General features: G+C 50.0%; 1 protein-coding gene across 1 annotated transcript in view; it reads left to right on the forward strand.

Annotated features, from left to right (window-relative positions):
- The first annotated feature begins 8,056 nt into the window (after nt 1–8,056).
- LOC110511668 (tyrosine-protein kinase receptor UFO) overlaps nt 8,057–14,458 on the forward strand; it is an 81,916-nt gene continuing 75,514 nt past the window's right edge. Inside the window, exon 1 of the mRNA XM_036962127.1 lies at nt 8,057–8,839. Coding sequence (XP_036818022.1) covers nt 8,755–8,839 — 85 coding nt within the window. The 5' untranslated portion in view covers nt 8,057–8,754. The remainder of the gene's footprint in view (nt 8,840–14,458) is intronic.

Below are 14,458 nucleotides of genomic sequence, written 5' to 3' on the forward strand. Positions count from 1 at the left end.
AGGGCAGCAGCACCTAGAAAGAGATGGCAGCAGCACCTAGAAACAGAGGGCAGCAGTCCTCACCAGCAGAGGGCAGCAGCACCTAGAAACAGAGGGCAGCAGTCCTCACCAGCAGAGGGCAGCAGTCCTCACCAGCAGAGGGCAGCAGTCCTCACCATCAGAGGGCAGCAGTCCTCACCAGCAGAGGGCAGCAGTACCTAGCAGCAGCACGCACGGACCAGAGGAGTCATGTTTCATTGAGATGTATTGTCCTCCAGGACCCTGCTTGACAGCTCTCCCCTCTGGGGTGAACGTGCCACGCCTGGGAGGGACAGGGGAGGGGGATTAGAGATGGCAGGGAAGGGAGGCTAAAGAGGGACTTGAAAAGGCAGGGAAGAGCTGCTCAGTTCTCTGCTCAGTGCTCTGAAGCTGGGGATGTGTCCGTAACTATTCACACATCATTACAACACTGTATGACACAATATGACTATGACATTAGACATGTCTTTATTATTTTGGAACTGCTGTAAGTGTAATGTTTACTGTATTTTATTGTTTATTTCACTTGTGTTTATTATCTACTGGCTGGAGGGGGGAGGGAGGAGGAGGAGGAGACTACTGGCTGGAGGGAGGGAGGGAGGGAGGAGGAGGAGGAGACTACTGGCTGGAGGGAGGGAGGGAGGGAGGGAGGAGGAGGAGGAGACTACTGGCTGGAGGGAGGGAGGGAGGAGGAGGAGGAGACTACTGGCTGGAGGGGGGAGGGAGGAGGAGGAGGAGACTACTGGCTGGAGGGAGGGAGGGAGGAGGAGGAGGAGACTACTGGCTGGAGGGAGGGAGGGAGGAGGAGGAGGAGACTACTGGCTGGAGGGAGGGAGGGAGGGAGGGAGGAGGAGGAGTGGACTACTGTCTGGAGGGAGGAGGAGGAGACTACTGGCTGGAGGGAGGGAGGGAGGAGGAGGAGACTACTGGCTGGAGGGAGGGAGGGAGGGAGGGAGGGAGGGAGGGAGGGAGGAGGGGGAGTGGACTACTGTCTGGAGGGAGGAGGAGGAGACTACTGGCTGGAGGGAGGGAGGGAGGAGGAGGAGGAGACTACTGGCTGGAGGGAGGGAGGGAGGAGGAGGAGTGGACTACTGTCTGGAGGGAGGAGGAGGAGACTACTGGCTGGAGGGAGGGAGGGAGGAGGAGGAGGAGACTACTGGCTGCAGGGAGGGAGGGAGGGAGGAGGAGGAGTGGACTACTGTCTGGAGGGAGGAGGAGGAGACTACTGGCTGGAGGGAGGGAGGGAGGAGGAGGAGGAGACTACTGGCTGGAGGGAGGAGGAGGAGACTACTGGCTGGAGGGAGGGAGGGAGGAGGAGGAGGAGACTACTGGCTGGAGGGAGGGAGGGAGGAGGAGGAGTGGACTACTGTCTGGAGGGAGGAGGAGGAGACTACTGGCTGGAGGGAGGAGGAGACTACTGTCTGGAGGGAGGAGGAGGAGACTACTGTCTGGAGGGAGGAGGAGGAGACTACTGGCTGGAGGGAGGAGGAGGAGACTACTGTCTGGAGGGAGGAGGAGGAGGAGGAGACTACTGGCTGGAGGGAGGGAGGGAGGGAGGGAGGGAGGGAGGGAGGGAGGGAGGAGGAGTGGACTACTGTCTGGAGGAAGGGAGGGAGGGAGGAGGAGGAGGAGACTACTGGCTGGAGGGAGGGAGGGAGGAGGAGGAGTGGACTACTGTCTGGAGGGAGGAGGAGGAGACTACTGGCTGGAGGGAGGGAGGGAGGAGGAGGAGGAGACTACTGGCTGGAGGGAGGGAGGGAGGAGGAGGAGGAGACTACTGGCTGGAGGGAGGGAGGGAGGGAGGAGGAGGAGTGGACTACTGTCTGGAGGGAGGAGGAGAAGACTACTGGCTGGAGGGAGGGAGGAGGAGGAGGAGACTACTGGCTGGAGGGAGGGAGGGAGGGAGGAGGAGGAGACTACTGGCTGGAGGGAGGAGGAGGAGACTACTGTCTGGAGTGAGGAGGAGGGGGAGACTACTGGCTGGAGGGAGGGAGGGAGGGAGGGAGGGAGGAGACTACTGGCTGGAGGGGGAGGGAGGAGGAGGAGGAGACTACTGACTGGAGGGAGGGAGGGAAGAGGAGGAGTGGAATACTGTCTGGAGGGAGGAGGAGGAGACTACTGGCTGGAGGGGGAGGAGGAGACTAATGGCTGGAGGGAGGGCGGGAGGAGGAGGAGGAGACTACTGGCTGGAGGGAGGGAGGGAGGGAGGAGGAGGAGGAGACTACTGTCTGGAGTGAGGAGGAGGAAACCACTGTCTGGAGGGAGGAGGAGACTACTGTCTGGAGGGAGGAGGAGGAGACTACTGGCTGGAGGGAGGGAGGGAGGGAGGGAGGGAGGAGACTACTGTCTGGAGGGAGGAGGAGGAGACAACTGTCTGGAGGGAGGAGGAGGAGACTACTGTCTGGAGGGAGGAGGAGACTACTGTCTGGAGGGAGGAGGAGGAGACTACTGTCTGGAGGGAGGAGGAGACTACTGTCTGGAGGGAGGAGGAGACTACTGGCTGGAGGGAGGAGGAGACTACTGGCTGGAGGGAGGAGGAGGAGACTACTGTCTGGAGGGAGGAGGAGGAGACCACTGTCTGGAGGGAGGAGGAGGAGACCACTGTCTGGAGGGAGGAGACTACTGTCTGGAGGGAGGAGGGGACTAGGAGGAGGAGACTACTGTCTGGAGGGAGGAGGAGGAGACTACTGTCTGGAGCGAGGAGGAGGAGACTACTGTCTGGAGGGAGTAGGAGACTACTGTCTGGAGGGAGGAGGGGACTACTGTCTGGAGGGAGGAGGAGACTACTGTCTGGAGGGAGGAGGGGACTACTGTCTGGAGGGAGGAAGAGACTACTGTCTGTAGGGAGGAGGGGACTACTGTCTGGAGGGAGGAGGAGACTACTGGCTGGAGGGAGGAGGAGGAGACTACTGTCTGGAGGGAGGAGGAGACTACTGTCTGGAGGGAGGAGGAGACTACTGTCTGGAGGGAGGAGGGGACTACTGTCTGGAGGGAGGAGAAGGGGACTACTGTCTGGAGGGAGGAGGAGGAGACTACTGTCTGGAGGGAGGAGGAGGAGACTACTGTCTGGAGGGAGGAGGAGGAGACTACTGTCTGGAGCGAGGAGGAGGAGACTACTGTCTGGAGGGAGGAGGAGACTACTGTCTGGAGGGAGGAGGGGACTACTGTCTGGAGGGAGGAGGAGACTACTGTCTGGAGGGAGGAGGGGACTACTGTCTGGAGGGAGGAGGAGGAGACTACTGTCTGGAGGGTGGAAGAGGAGACTACTGTCTGGAGGGAGGAGGAGACTACTGTCTGGAGGGAGGAGGAGACTACTGTCTGGAGGGAGGAGGAGGAGACTACTGTCTGGAGGGTGGAAGAGGAGACTACTGGCTTTATGGAGGAGGAGGGAGGAGAGTTGTGACAGACTGGTAGAGGAGGTTTTTTCCCATCCTAAGCACTTCCTGTGCCTCTTCCTATGTCTCTGTATCAACCGACGGGTCACCTTTGTTTACCCACAAAGACAGATCAATGAAAATCGTCACGCCTACTTTTTTTTTTTTCACATCTTGAAATTCAAAGTCATAGAAACATCTGTAGTCTCGACTTCTCTTTGGGAAGGGAAGCCTTCAGGGAAGCCTTCAGTCTTCAGACTTACTGCACTGGTAATCCTCTGTCCATCAGCATACCGTACACATGCCCTATACCTGTGACAGCCCAGGCACAACCAGTTCTGCAGGATATTTGGGAGACTGGTTGTAGTGAGGTGGCGTACTGGTGGCAGAGAAGTCAGGCGCAGGAGAGAGAAAACTGATTTACAACGGCGTTGTATAAACCACCGTCAACAGAACAATACAAATGAATGGGTCAAACAAAACCCGGTAAATACCAGTGTAACAGTATAACTTTAGACCGTCCCCTCGCCCCTTACCCGGGCGCGAACCAGGGACCCTCTGCACACATCAACAACAGTCACCCCTCGAAGCATCGTTATACCCATCGCTCCACAAAGCCGCGGCCCTTGCAGAGCAAGGGGAAACCACTACTTCAAGGTCTCAGAGCAAGTGACCGATTGAAACGCAACACCGCTAACTAAGCTAGCCGTTTCACATCCGATACACCAGCACCACCGCTAACTAAGCTAGCCGTTTCACATCCGTTACACCAGCACCACCGCTAACTAAGCTAGCCGTTTCACATCCGTTACACCAGCACCACCGCTAACTAAGCTAGCCGTTTCACATCCGTTACACCAGCACCACCGCTAACTAAGCTAGCCGTTTCACATCCGTTACACCAGCACCACCGCTAACTAAGCTAGCCGTTTCACATCCGTTACACCAGCACCACCGCTAACTAAGCTAGCCGTTTCACATCCGTTACACCAGCACCACCGCTAACTACGCTAGCCGTTTCACATCCGTTACACCAGCACCACCGCTAACTAAGCTAGCCGTTTCACATCCGTTACACCAGCATACCGTTGAACAAGCACTTACAACAAACTATTACGGACAAGGACATGAGGGGGAACAGAGGGTTAAATACACAACATGTCATTGATGGGAAATTGAACCAGGTGTGATGGAAGACAAGACATAACCAATGGAAAATGAAAAGTGGATCAGCGATGGCTAGAAGGTCGGTGACGTCGACCGCCGAACGCCGCCCGTACAAGGAGAGGGACCAACTTCGGCGGAAGTTGTGACACTGGTTGAAGACTAGCTGGTTTATTTAAAGTAAATCCCGTCTCCGATTTAATGCCCACCCCCCACTACTCCTCTCTGTGAGAACCCCCCCTCCCCCAAACATTCCCCAACTTTGTGTTTTTGAGTGGAATGTCCCTTCTTTCTCATGCAGGAACCCCTCTGTGTTTCTCTCTCTCTGTGTTTCTCTCTCTCTCTCTCTCTCTCTCTCTCTCTCTCTCTCTCTCTCCCCCTCTCTCTCTCCCTCCCTCCCTCCCTCCCTCCCTCCCTCCCTCCCTCCCTCCCTCCCTCCCTCCCTCCCTCAATCAGAGAGCAGTGCAGGCTCCATGGTTCAGTCAAGCCCCTATTGAAAGGAGAAGAGATACAATGGTCTCTTTCTCAGCCCCTCTTCCTCTCCATTAAAGATCCTGGGAAACACAACACAACCTCACAACCATAGAACCATAGAACCCCTCTTAAAGGGACAGTGCCAGTCCACCACCAGTCCAGAAGACCCAGGACCCAGGCTTATAATATTATATAAACAGATAGGGCTCTGAACTACCTTAAAGACTCTGGGAATACAGAACACAGTTAGCAGAACAGAACAGAACAGACCAGAACCTTAGCTCTTAAAGGGACAGCTCCATCACACTGCCCGCTGGCCGGACAGTAGGGTGTGTTCAACAGGGCACAACATGATGGAATGTTCAGATAGCTATTTGTTAAGTTCAACAAACATGCCTCTCTTACGGCATTGGACAGTGTTTGGCTAATGAAAGTGGCAACCTAAAGCCACAGCAGCTCCCTTCCAGCCAGGCATAGAGGAGTTTTCCTGGGAAAAACAAGGACTCTCCACCCCTACCCTGCAAATCAATTATTCATGATGTCGCTGCCTCTGTGTGTGTGTGTGAACTTTTTGCCTCCCCCTTCCCCCTCCTCTTAGACAGATAGATCACATCACAGGTCAGGCTCTTCCCCCTCCTCCTAGACAGATAGATCACATCACAGGTCAGGCTCTTCCCCCTCTCCCCCTTCCCCCCTCCTCCCAGACAGATAGATCACCTCACAGGTCAGGCTCTTCCCCCCTACTCCCAGACAAATAGATCACCTCACAGGTCAGGCTCTTCCCCTCTCTCTCATTCTCTCTCCCTCTCTCCCTCCCTCTAAATTGAATCTATAAATTCTCATGTGTAATATGGTAACTAATGTAGTTGACATGCACGCTATGAGGGAATGTTGTGAGAAATATCCTACATTCCACTAAGCATTCCAATCAAATGTATCTTTGGCATTCTAGGAGTTGGATGAGATTTGGTTGAATCATATTAGCTGTGGGAGAGACCAAAGGGGACAGGACATCAAGGTTCAGTGTTGTGGGAGAGACCAATGGGGACAGGACATCATCAAGGTTCAGTGTTGTGGGAGAGACCAAAGGGGACAGGACATCAAGGTTCAGTGTTGTGGGAGAGACCAATGGGGACAGGACATCATCAAGGTTCAGTGTTGTGGGAGAGACCAAAGGAGACAGGACATCAAGGTTCAGTGTTGTGGGAGAGACCAACGGAGACAGGACATCAAGGTTCAGTGTTGTGGGAGAGACCAATGGGGACAGGACATCATCAAGGTTCAGTGTTGTGGGAGAGACCAACGGGGACAGGACATCAAGGTTCAGTGTTGTGGGAGAGACCAACGGGGACAGGACATCATCAAGGTTCAGTGTTGTGGGAGAGACCAAAGGAGACAGGACATCAAGGTTCAGTGTTGTGGGAGAGACCAAAGGAGACAGGACATCAAGGTTCAGTGTTGTGGGAGAGACCAAAGGAGACAGGACATCAAGGTTCAGTGTTGTGGGAGAGACCAATGGGGACAGGACATCAAGGTTCAGTGTTGTGTTAGAGACCAAAGGGGACAGGACATCAAGGTTCAGTGTTGTGGGAGAGACCAACGGGGACAGGACATCAAGGTTCAGTGTTGTGGGAGAGACCAACGGGGACAGGACATCAAGGTTCAGTGTTGTGGGAGAGACCAATGGGGACAGGACATCAAGGTTCAGTGTTGTGGGAGAGACCAACGGGGACAGGACATCAAGGTTCAGTGCAGTCAGAAGTGGGATTTTCCTGTGTTTTCACGGTTTTGTGCAGTCCTGTGTTTTATATATATTTCAACACTGGTTGGAATGATAATGTGAAATTTGTGAAAATGTTGATAATGCCATTTTAGTGTAAGAGCTGTTGGGAAAGACCGCGTGAAAGTACTGCCTGTTTTTGGTGGCGTTTTGGCCTGCCTGGTGACTGAATGAGAATTTTAATAAACAGCTAGTTGTGATTTGGACAGCTAGACCACTCCTAGGATAGTCCTAGCAAAATGATTGCGGGAGGAATAGCTCTTTGTTAAATGTATTCCAGGAGCATGTGCGGACCGTACTCCTGAACAGGAAGTGTCCCCCACTTGCTTTGCTTCATTTAACAAGATTTTTTTTGAGGTGGTGAGATCGGCTGAAGACGCTCGTCGGAAAAGACGGTCCGATGTGTGTTTGTGGTCCTCGCTAACCAAGCAGGGGGCGATGTCCATTACACGAAGAAGCTATTTTTTTGTTGTTGTTTGTTTTCAATTAAAACGGTCAACAAGAAACAATCACAGTAAAAGGTACAGGAAGTACTAGATGTTGAGATTTAAAACAAAAACCGGGCTGCATTTGGGACTTTTTAAGAATCATAAAGTGACCTTTCTATCACAATAAATATAATGGGAAACGAATGAATAGCATCCGTAATGTGGTATACCACTATCAAACCTTGACTCTTGATTTATGTGATATTTTGTTCTATTGTATATTCTGTCATACATTCATCATATTTAAACATAGTGTACTGTGATAAAATGAACATGTAGTTAGTTGGTAGCTTAGTGAGGAGTCGGCTAGACTGACTGACTGACTGACTGACTGACTGACTGAGTGACTGACTGACTGAGTGACTGACTGACTGAGTGACTGAGTGACTGACTGACTGAGTGACTGACTGTCTGACTGACTGAGTGACTGAATGACTGACTGACTGAGTGACTGACTGTCTGACTGAGTGACTGACTGACTGAGTGACTGACCGAGTGAGTGACTGAGTGACTGAGCGACTGACTGACTGACTGACTGACTGAGTGACTGACCGAGTGAGTGACTGACTGAGTGACTGACTGAGTGAGTGACTGACTGACTGAGTGACTGACTGACTGACTGACTGACTGACTGAGTGCTACTGGGTTAGAATGGAGGGAAATAAGTGATTTACTGTTGAGGAGGTGGGAACCGGGCTTATTAAAAAGAGACCGGGAATTGTCCTGAAGACAATCAGCTGTGTCTGCTTTCTTCACATCCTCTGAGAATCACGCAGAGGCACAGGGGGAGGGAGAGAGGCAGAGGGAGGAGGAGGCAAGAGAATGGAAAGAACTTGAGTTTAAGGAATTTGAAACCTGTGTGACTGTAGAAAAAGAACAGGGACGGGACAACTTGGTGGGGCTAGAGAAGCAGTTCTGTGATCAACAAGACGGCACGAACACTGGTTTGAAAATACACTTCCAGAAAAACGTTTTTAACAATTTGATTGGAGACTGAAAAGGTTGGAGCGACTTTTGCCGTTTTTCGTCACTGTAGTTTAAACAATGGACTTTCCGCAGTTTCTGCGCTGAGAGAACACTCACTGCCTGTGAGGTTTTTAAAAACTTCGGACTGGAGATAAAACGTCAGTAGGCAGTAGTAGTAGTCAGCAGTGGGAGTAAGCAGAAACAATTCTAGGACGGTATCGGGGTAAAGTTTAGAAATTGTTTTTCGCAACATAAAATGAGAATCAGGGAAGCAGAGGAGTGATAGCGAGTGGAAGAAATACCTGTGGATTTAAATCGCGAGCAGTCAGTCGGAAGAACATCCGCTAAACTTTTCAGTGTACAGCAAAGATTTTTAACAGAGGCCGTGAGAGTTATTGGAATGCGGTGACGCGACCTGGAGTTGTATCCAACAAGTTCAAAGTTGGAACCGTGAATTCTGGTAGAAGTGCGCTGCTCCGAGGGACCAGCTATGGAGAGCGGGTCACAGGGACTGGCGCTGGGGATACTGTTTGTCGGCGCATTTTTTAGTTTAGGATCTGCAAACACTTTGACAGGTAAGTCTTATAACTCATCTTCATCCTAATATTTATCATCTTTATCTCACCTCCGAAATATCTTTATTAAGTCAAATGACATATACCAACAAAATAACTATTAGTCCTACAATAAATGACTGTGAACAGCCGCTGACAACCTGCGTAACATCTGGGTACTTTACAGTCTGATGGGCAGAATTGATTTATTTTACCTTAATTTAACAAGGCAAGTCAGTTAAGAACAAATTCTTATTTTCAATGAGGCCTAGGAACAGTGGGTTAACTGGTCTAGGAACAGTGGGTTAACTGCCTGTTCAGGGGCAGAACGACATATTTGTACCTTGTCAGCTCGGGGGATTGATCTTGCAACCTTCCGGTTACTAGTCCAACGCTCTAACCACTAGGATGATGATTATGGTGATGATGATGAGGATGGTGATGATACATCCTAGATACTTTGATTGCTCTGCACCAAAAGTGTTTATGAGTGTTTATTACAATGCGTATCACCATGTATCTAACAGTTCATTTCAATTATTGATATTTTAATAACATTCTGGGTAGTGTTTTGAACATTCTCCAGTCTGTGATCTGATCTGAGAGAGAGAGAGAGAGAGAGAGAGAGAGAGAGAGAGAGAGAAAGAGAGAGAGAGAGAGAGAGAGAGAAAGTACAGCAGGAGGGATATGACTGGTTAGATGGACTCGCATGTCATTTACTGTCTGACCCAGACTTCAAAAAAGAGAAAGTTGCTTTAATGTTGATGCTTCAGTTGGTATTTGGATGGTGAAGAGACGGAGGGAGGAGGGTGGAGGGTGGAGTGAGATGTGTGGGCGTGAGGGGCAAAGGGGGAAAGAGAGAGAGGGGAAGAAATGGAATGCTGATGCTTGTGAGTGAGTCAGGGTCAGGGTGATTCAGTAGAACAAAATGATGGATGGGGTATGGGGACAAAAGTGGAGGGGAGGGAGGGAGGGAGGAGGGGAGGGAGAGAGGGAGGAGGGGAGGAAGGGAGAGAGGGGGAGGGAGGAGGGGAGAGAGGGAGGGGAGGGAGGGAGAAGGGAAGTGGGAAATATTTGTAGGGATGAATCTAGAAGCATGGCATGAAATGGAGGGGGGAGGGATGAATGTGTGGTGGGAGGAGGGGAGTGATGGAGGGAGGAGGGAGGGATGGAGGGGAGGGAGGGATGGAGGGAGGGATGGAGTGGAGGGAGGGAGGGATGGGGGGAAAATGCTGTGAAGAACTGAGTTATGTGACATAAAGAGACAGAAAGATAAAGGGAGTGAGAGAAGAAGAGATGCAGGGTTGGTGTAATATCTGATGAGATGCAGGGTTGGCGTAATATCTGGTGAGATGCAGGGTTGGTGTAATATCTGGTGAGATGCAGGGTTGGTGTAATATCTGATGAGATGCAGGGTTGGTGTAATATCTGATGAGATGCAGGGTTGGTGTAATATCTGGTGAGATGCAGGGTTGGTGTAATATCTGATGAGATGCAGGGTTGGTGTAATATCTGATGAGATGCAGGGTTGGTGTAATATCTGATGAGATGCAGGGTTGGTGTAATATCTGATGAGATGCAGGGTTGGTGTAATATCTGATGAGATGCAGGGTTGGTGTAATATCTGATGAGATGCAGGGTTGGTGTAATATCTGATGAGATGCAGGGTTGGTATAATATCTGATGAGATGCAGGGTTGGTGTAATATCTGATGAGATGCAGGGTTGGTGTAATATCTGATGAGATGCAGGGTTGGTGTAATATCTGATGAGATGCAGGGTTGGTGTAATATCTGATGAGATGCAGGGTTGGTGTAATATCTGATGAGATGCAGGGTTGGTGTAATATCTGCACTCTGTTATTTTTCTTTGACGTTCAACATATTTTTTGTGTGAAAGAAGGGGCGAAGGATGGGAGGAGAGGAGGGGTAGAAGGAGGAGAGGAGGGGTAGAAGGAGGAGAGGAGGGGTAGAATGAGGAGAGGAGGGGTAAAAGGAGGAGAGGAGGGGTAGAAGGAGGAGAGGAGGGATAGAAGGAGGAGAGGGGTAGAAGGAGGAGAGGAGGGGTAGAAGGAGGAGAGGAGGAGTAGAAGGAGGAGATGAGGGGTAGAAGGAGGAGAGGAGGGATAAAAGGAGGAGAGGAGGGGTAGAAGGAGGAGAGGAGGAGTAGAAGGAGGAGAGGAGGGGTAGAAGGAGGAGAGGGGTAGAAGGAGGAGAGGAGGGGTACAAGGAGGAGAGGAGGAGTATAAGGAGGAGAGGAGGGGTAGAAGGAGGAGAGGGATAGAAGGAGGAGAGGAGGGGTAGAAGGAGGAGAGGAGGGGTAGAATGAGGAGAGGAGGGGTAAAAGGAGGAGAGGAGGGGTAGAAGGAGGAGAGGAGGGGTAAAAGGAGGAGAGGAGGGGTAGAAGGAGGAGAGGAGGGGTAGAAGGAGGAGAGGAGGAGTAGAAGGAGATATAGAGAAAGAGAGCACGGAGGGAAACCACGGGGCAAAAGAGAGAAGATGGACCAGTTTAACTGAAGTGAAGTCCCTAGAGACACATAAATATGGCCACACACACACACACACACACACACACACACACACACACACACACACACACACACACACACACACACACACACACACACACACACGGTGACAGAAAGGTCACGACTGAGCACGTTTCTAAAAGGAACCAGCCAAGCGAAAAGAAGAAGGGAAGACGATGAAGACCAAAACATTATACACACGGAGACAGTGAAGATGATGAAGACGATGAAGACCAACACATTATACACACGGAGGCAGTGAAGATGATGAAGACGATGAAGACCAACACATTATACACACTGAGACAGTGAAGATGATGAAGACGATGAAGACCAACACATTATACACACTGAGACAGTGAAGATGATGAAGACGATGAAGACCAACACATTATACACACTGAGACAGTGAAGAAGAAGAGAAGACGATGAAGACCAACACATTATACACACTGAGACAGTGAAGATGATGAAGATGATGAAGACCAATACATTATACACACTGAGACAGTGAAGATGATGAAGACGATGAAGACCAACACATTATACACACTGAGACAGTGAAGAAGAAGAGGAGACGATGAAGACCAACACATTATACACACGGAGACAGTGAAGAAGAAGAGAAGACGATGAAGACCAACACATTATACACACTGAGACAGTGAAGATGATGAAGATGATGAAGACCAATACATTATACACACGGAGACAGTGAAGATGATGAAGACAATGAAGACCAACACATTATACACACTGAGACAGTGAAGATGATGAAGACGATGAAGACCAATACATTATACACACGGAGACAGTGAAGATGATGAAGACGATGAAGACCAACACATTATACACACGGAGACAGTGAAGATGATGAAGACGATGAAGACCAACACATTATACACACAGAGACAGTGAAGAAGAAGGAAGACCAACACATTATACACACTGAGACAGTGAAGATGATGAAGACGATGAAGACCAACACATTATACACACTGAGGCAGTGAAGACGATGAAGACCAACACATTATGCACACGGAGGCAGTGAAGCATGAGGCAGACAGTCACCCTTCATTTAAACATAGTGTGTGTGTGTGTGTATTAGTGTGTGTGTGTGTGTGTGTGTTAGCGTGTGTGTGTGTGTGTTAGCGCATGTGTGTGTATGTGTGTGTGTGTGTGTTAGCGTGTGTGTGTGTGTTAGCGCATGTGTGTGTGTGTGTGTCTCTGTATGTGTGATGTCTATAATGCAGGTGTGTGTGTGTGTGTGTTGGTGTGTGTGATGTCTATAATGCAGGTGTGTGTGTGTATGTGTGTGTGTGTGTATGTGTGTGTATGTGTGTGTGATATCTATAATGCAGGTGTGTGTGTGTGTGTGTGTCTACAATGCAGGTGTGTGTGTGTGTGTGTCTACAATGCAGGTGTGTGTGTGTGTGTCTACAATGCAGGTGTGTGTGTGTGTGTGTGTGTGTGTGTGTGTGTGTGTGTCTACAATGCAGGTCTAAATTCATCTATTCTTTTCCCGTTCCGTTTTGCTCTGTGGAAGTGAAACAAACTCTCGTCTGTTGCATTAAGCTCCGTTGACATGGTGAAGTGGTTGAGAGTTGTTTTATGGATGTGTGTATATGTGGTGTGTATGAGCGACTTGGTTAGGCGGAACAGAGGACCTCTACGGGTCAGGGGTTAGGGGTTAAAGGTCAGATGTTGGTAGTGAAACAGACGAGGAAGGCTGGTTGACAAGCTTGAGAAAATCTTTACTGGCGTGAGTTAGTGAACTGGAGTATGTGTGTGTTTGTGTGTGTGTATAGGAGTGTGTGTATCTGTTGCTAGGACAATAAATTAAGATAGAGGAAGACAATATCAGGGCCCTAATTAAATACATTAAATCTGATATATTTTCTTTTTTTCTCACAAATTCCATTTTCTCCGTTTAGTTTTTCTCATTTTTTTGTGTTTTTAAAAAAAAAAACGTTTTCTCTCTCAAAATTACACTTCTTAGATAGAAAAACAACCAAAGCGGAGGTTCTAAGTCCACAACAACATCAAGAGGTTGAAGACGTTTAGATTTGGTTGGAGGTGTAGTTAAATTCAACTGAGCACTAATAGCCGGAGACCATTGATTGGTTAACGATGTTTCTGTAGTGCTCATATGAATGTAGAGAATGTCAAACAAAATGGCCACCGGATTAATGCAAATAATCCTGCTATCATTCTGTCAGATAACACACAGGATACTTTGTATTTAACGTTTAGTTGAGAATGTTCTTTTTTGAGGAGAGCTTTTTCCATCTACCAGAAGACAGTTGTCATGACATTACATAGGGTGGCAGGGTGCCTAGCGGTTAGAAAGAGGGACCCAGAGGGTCGCCAGTTCGGATCCCGTGTCCAGCGGGATGTGAAGCCGTTGAACTGGTAGGGAGGCAGAATGTGTGGAGCCGGAGGGCGTCTGTGTGTACCTCGTATCTGTCCTGTCAGAGTGTGGTGTGTGGTGTGTGTACCTCGTATCTGTCCTGTCAGAGTGTGGTGTGTGTACCTCGTATCTGTCCTGTCAGAGTGTGGTGTGTGTACCTCGTATCTGTCCTGTCAGAGTGTGGTGTGTGTACCTCGTATCTGTCCTGTCAGAGTGTGGTGTGTGGTGTGTGTACCTCGTATCTGTCCTGTCAGAGTGTGGTGTGTGTACCTCGTATCTGTCCTGTCAGAGTGTGGTGTGTGGTGTGTGTACCTCGTATCTGTCCTGTCAGAGTGTGGTGTGTGTACCTCGTATCTGTCCTGTCAGAGTGTGGTGTGTGTACCTCGTATCTGTCCTGTCAGAGTGTGGTGTGTGGTGTGTGTACCTCGTATCTGTCCTGTCAGAGTGTGGTGTGTGTACCTCGTATCTGTCCTGTCAGAGTGTGGTGTGTGGTGTGTGTACCTCGTATCTGTCCTGTCAGAGTGTGGTGTGTGTACCTCGTATCTGTCCTGTCAGAGTGTGGTGTGTGGTGTGTGTACCTCGTATCTGTCCTGTCAGAGTGTGGTGTGTGGTGTGTGTACCTCGTATCTGTCCTGTCAGAGTGTGGTGTGTGTACCTCGTATCTGTCCTGTCAGAGTGTGGTGTGTGTACCTCGTATCTGTCCT

The sequence above is a fragment of the Oncorhynchus mykiss genome, chromosome 24 (genome assembly GCF_013265735.2).
Source record: "Oncorhynchus mykiss isolate Arlee chromosome 24, USDA_OmykA_1.1, whole genome shotgun sequence".
NCBI lineage: Eukaryota > Metazoa > Chordata > Actinopteri > Salmoniformes > Salmonidae > Oncorhynchus > Oncorhynchus mykiss.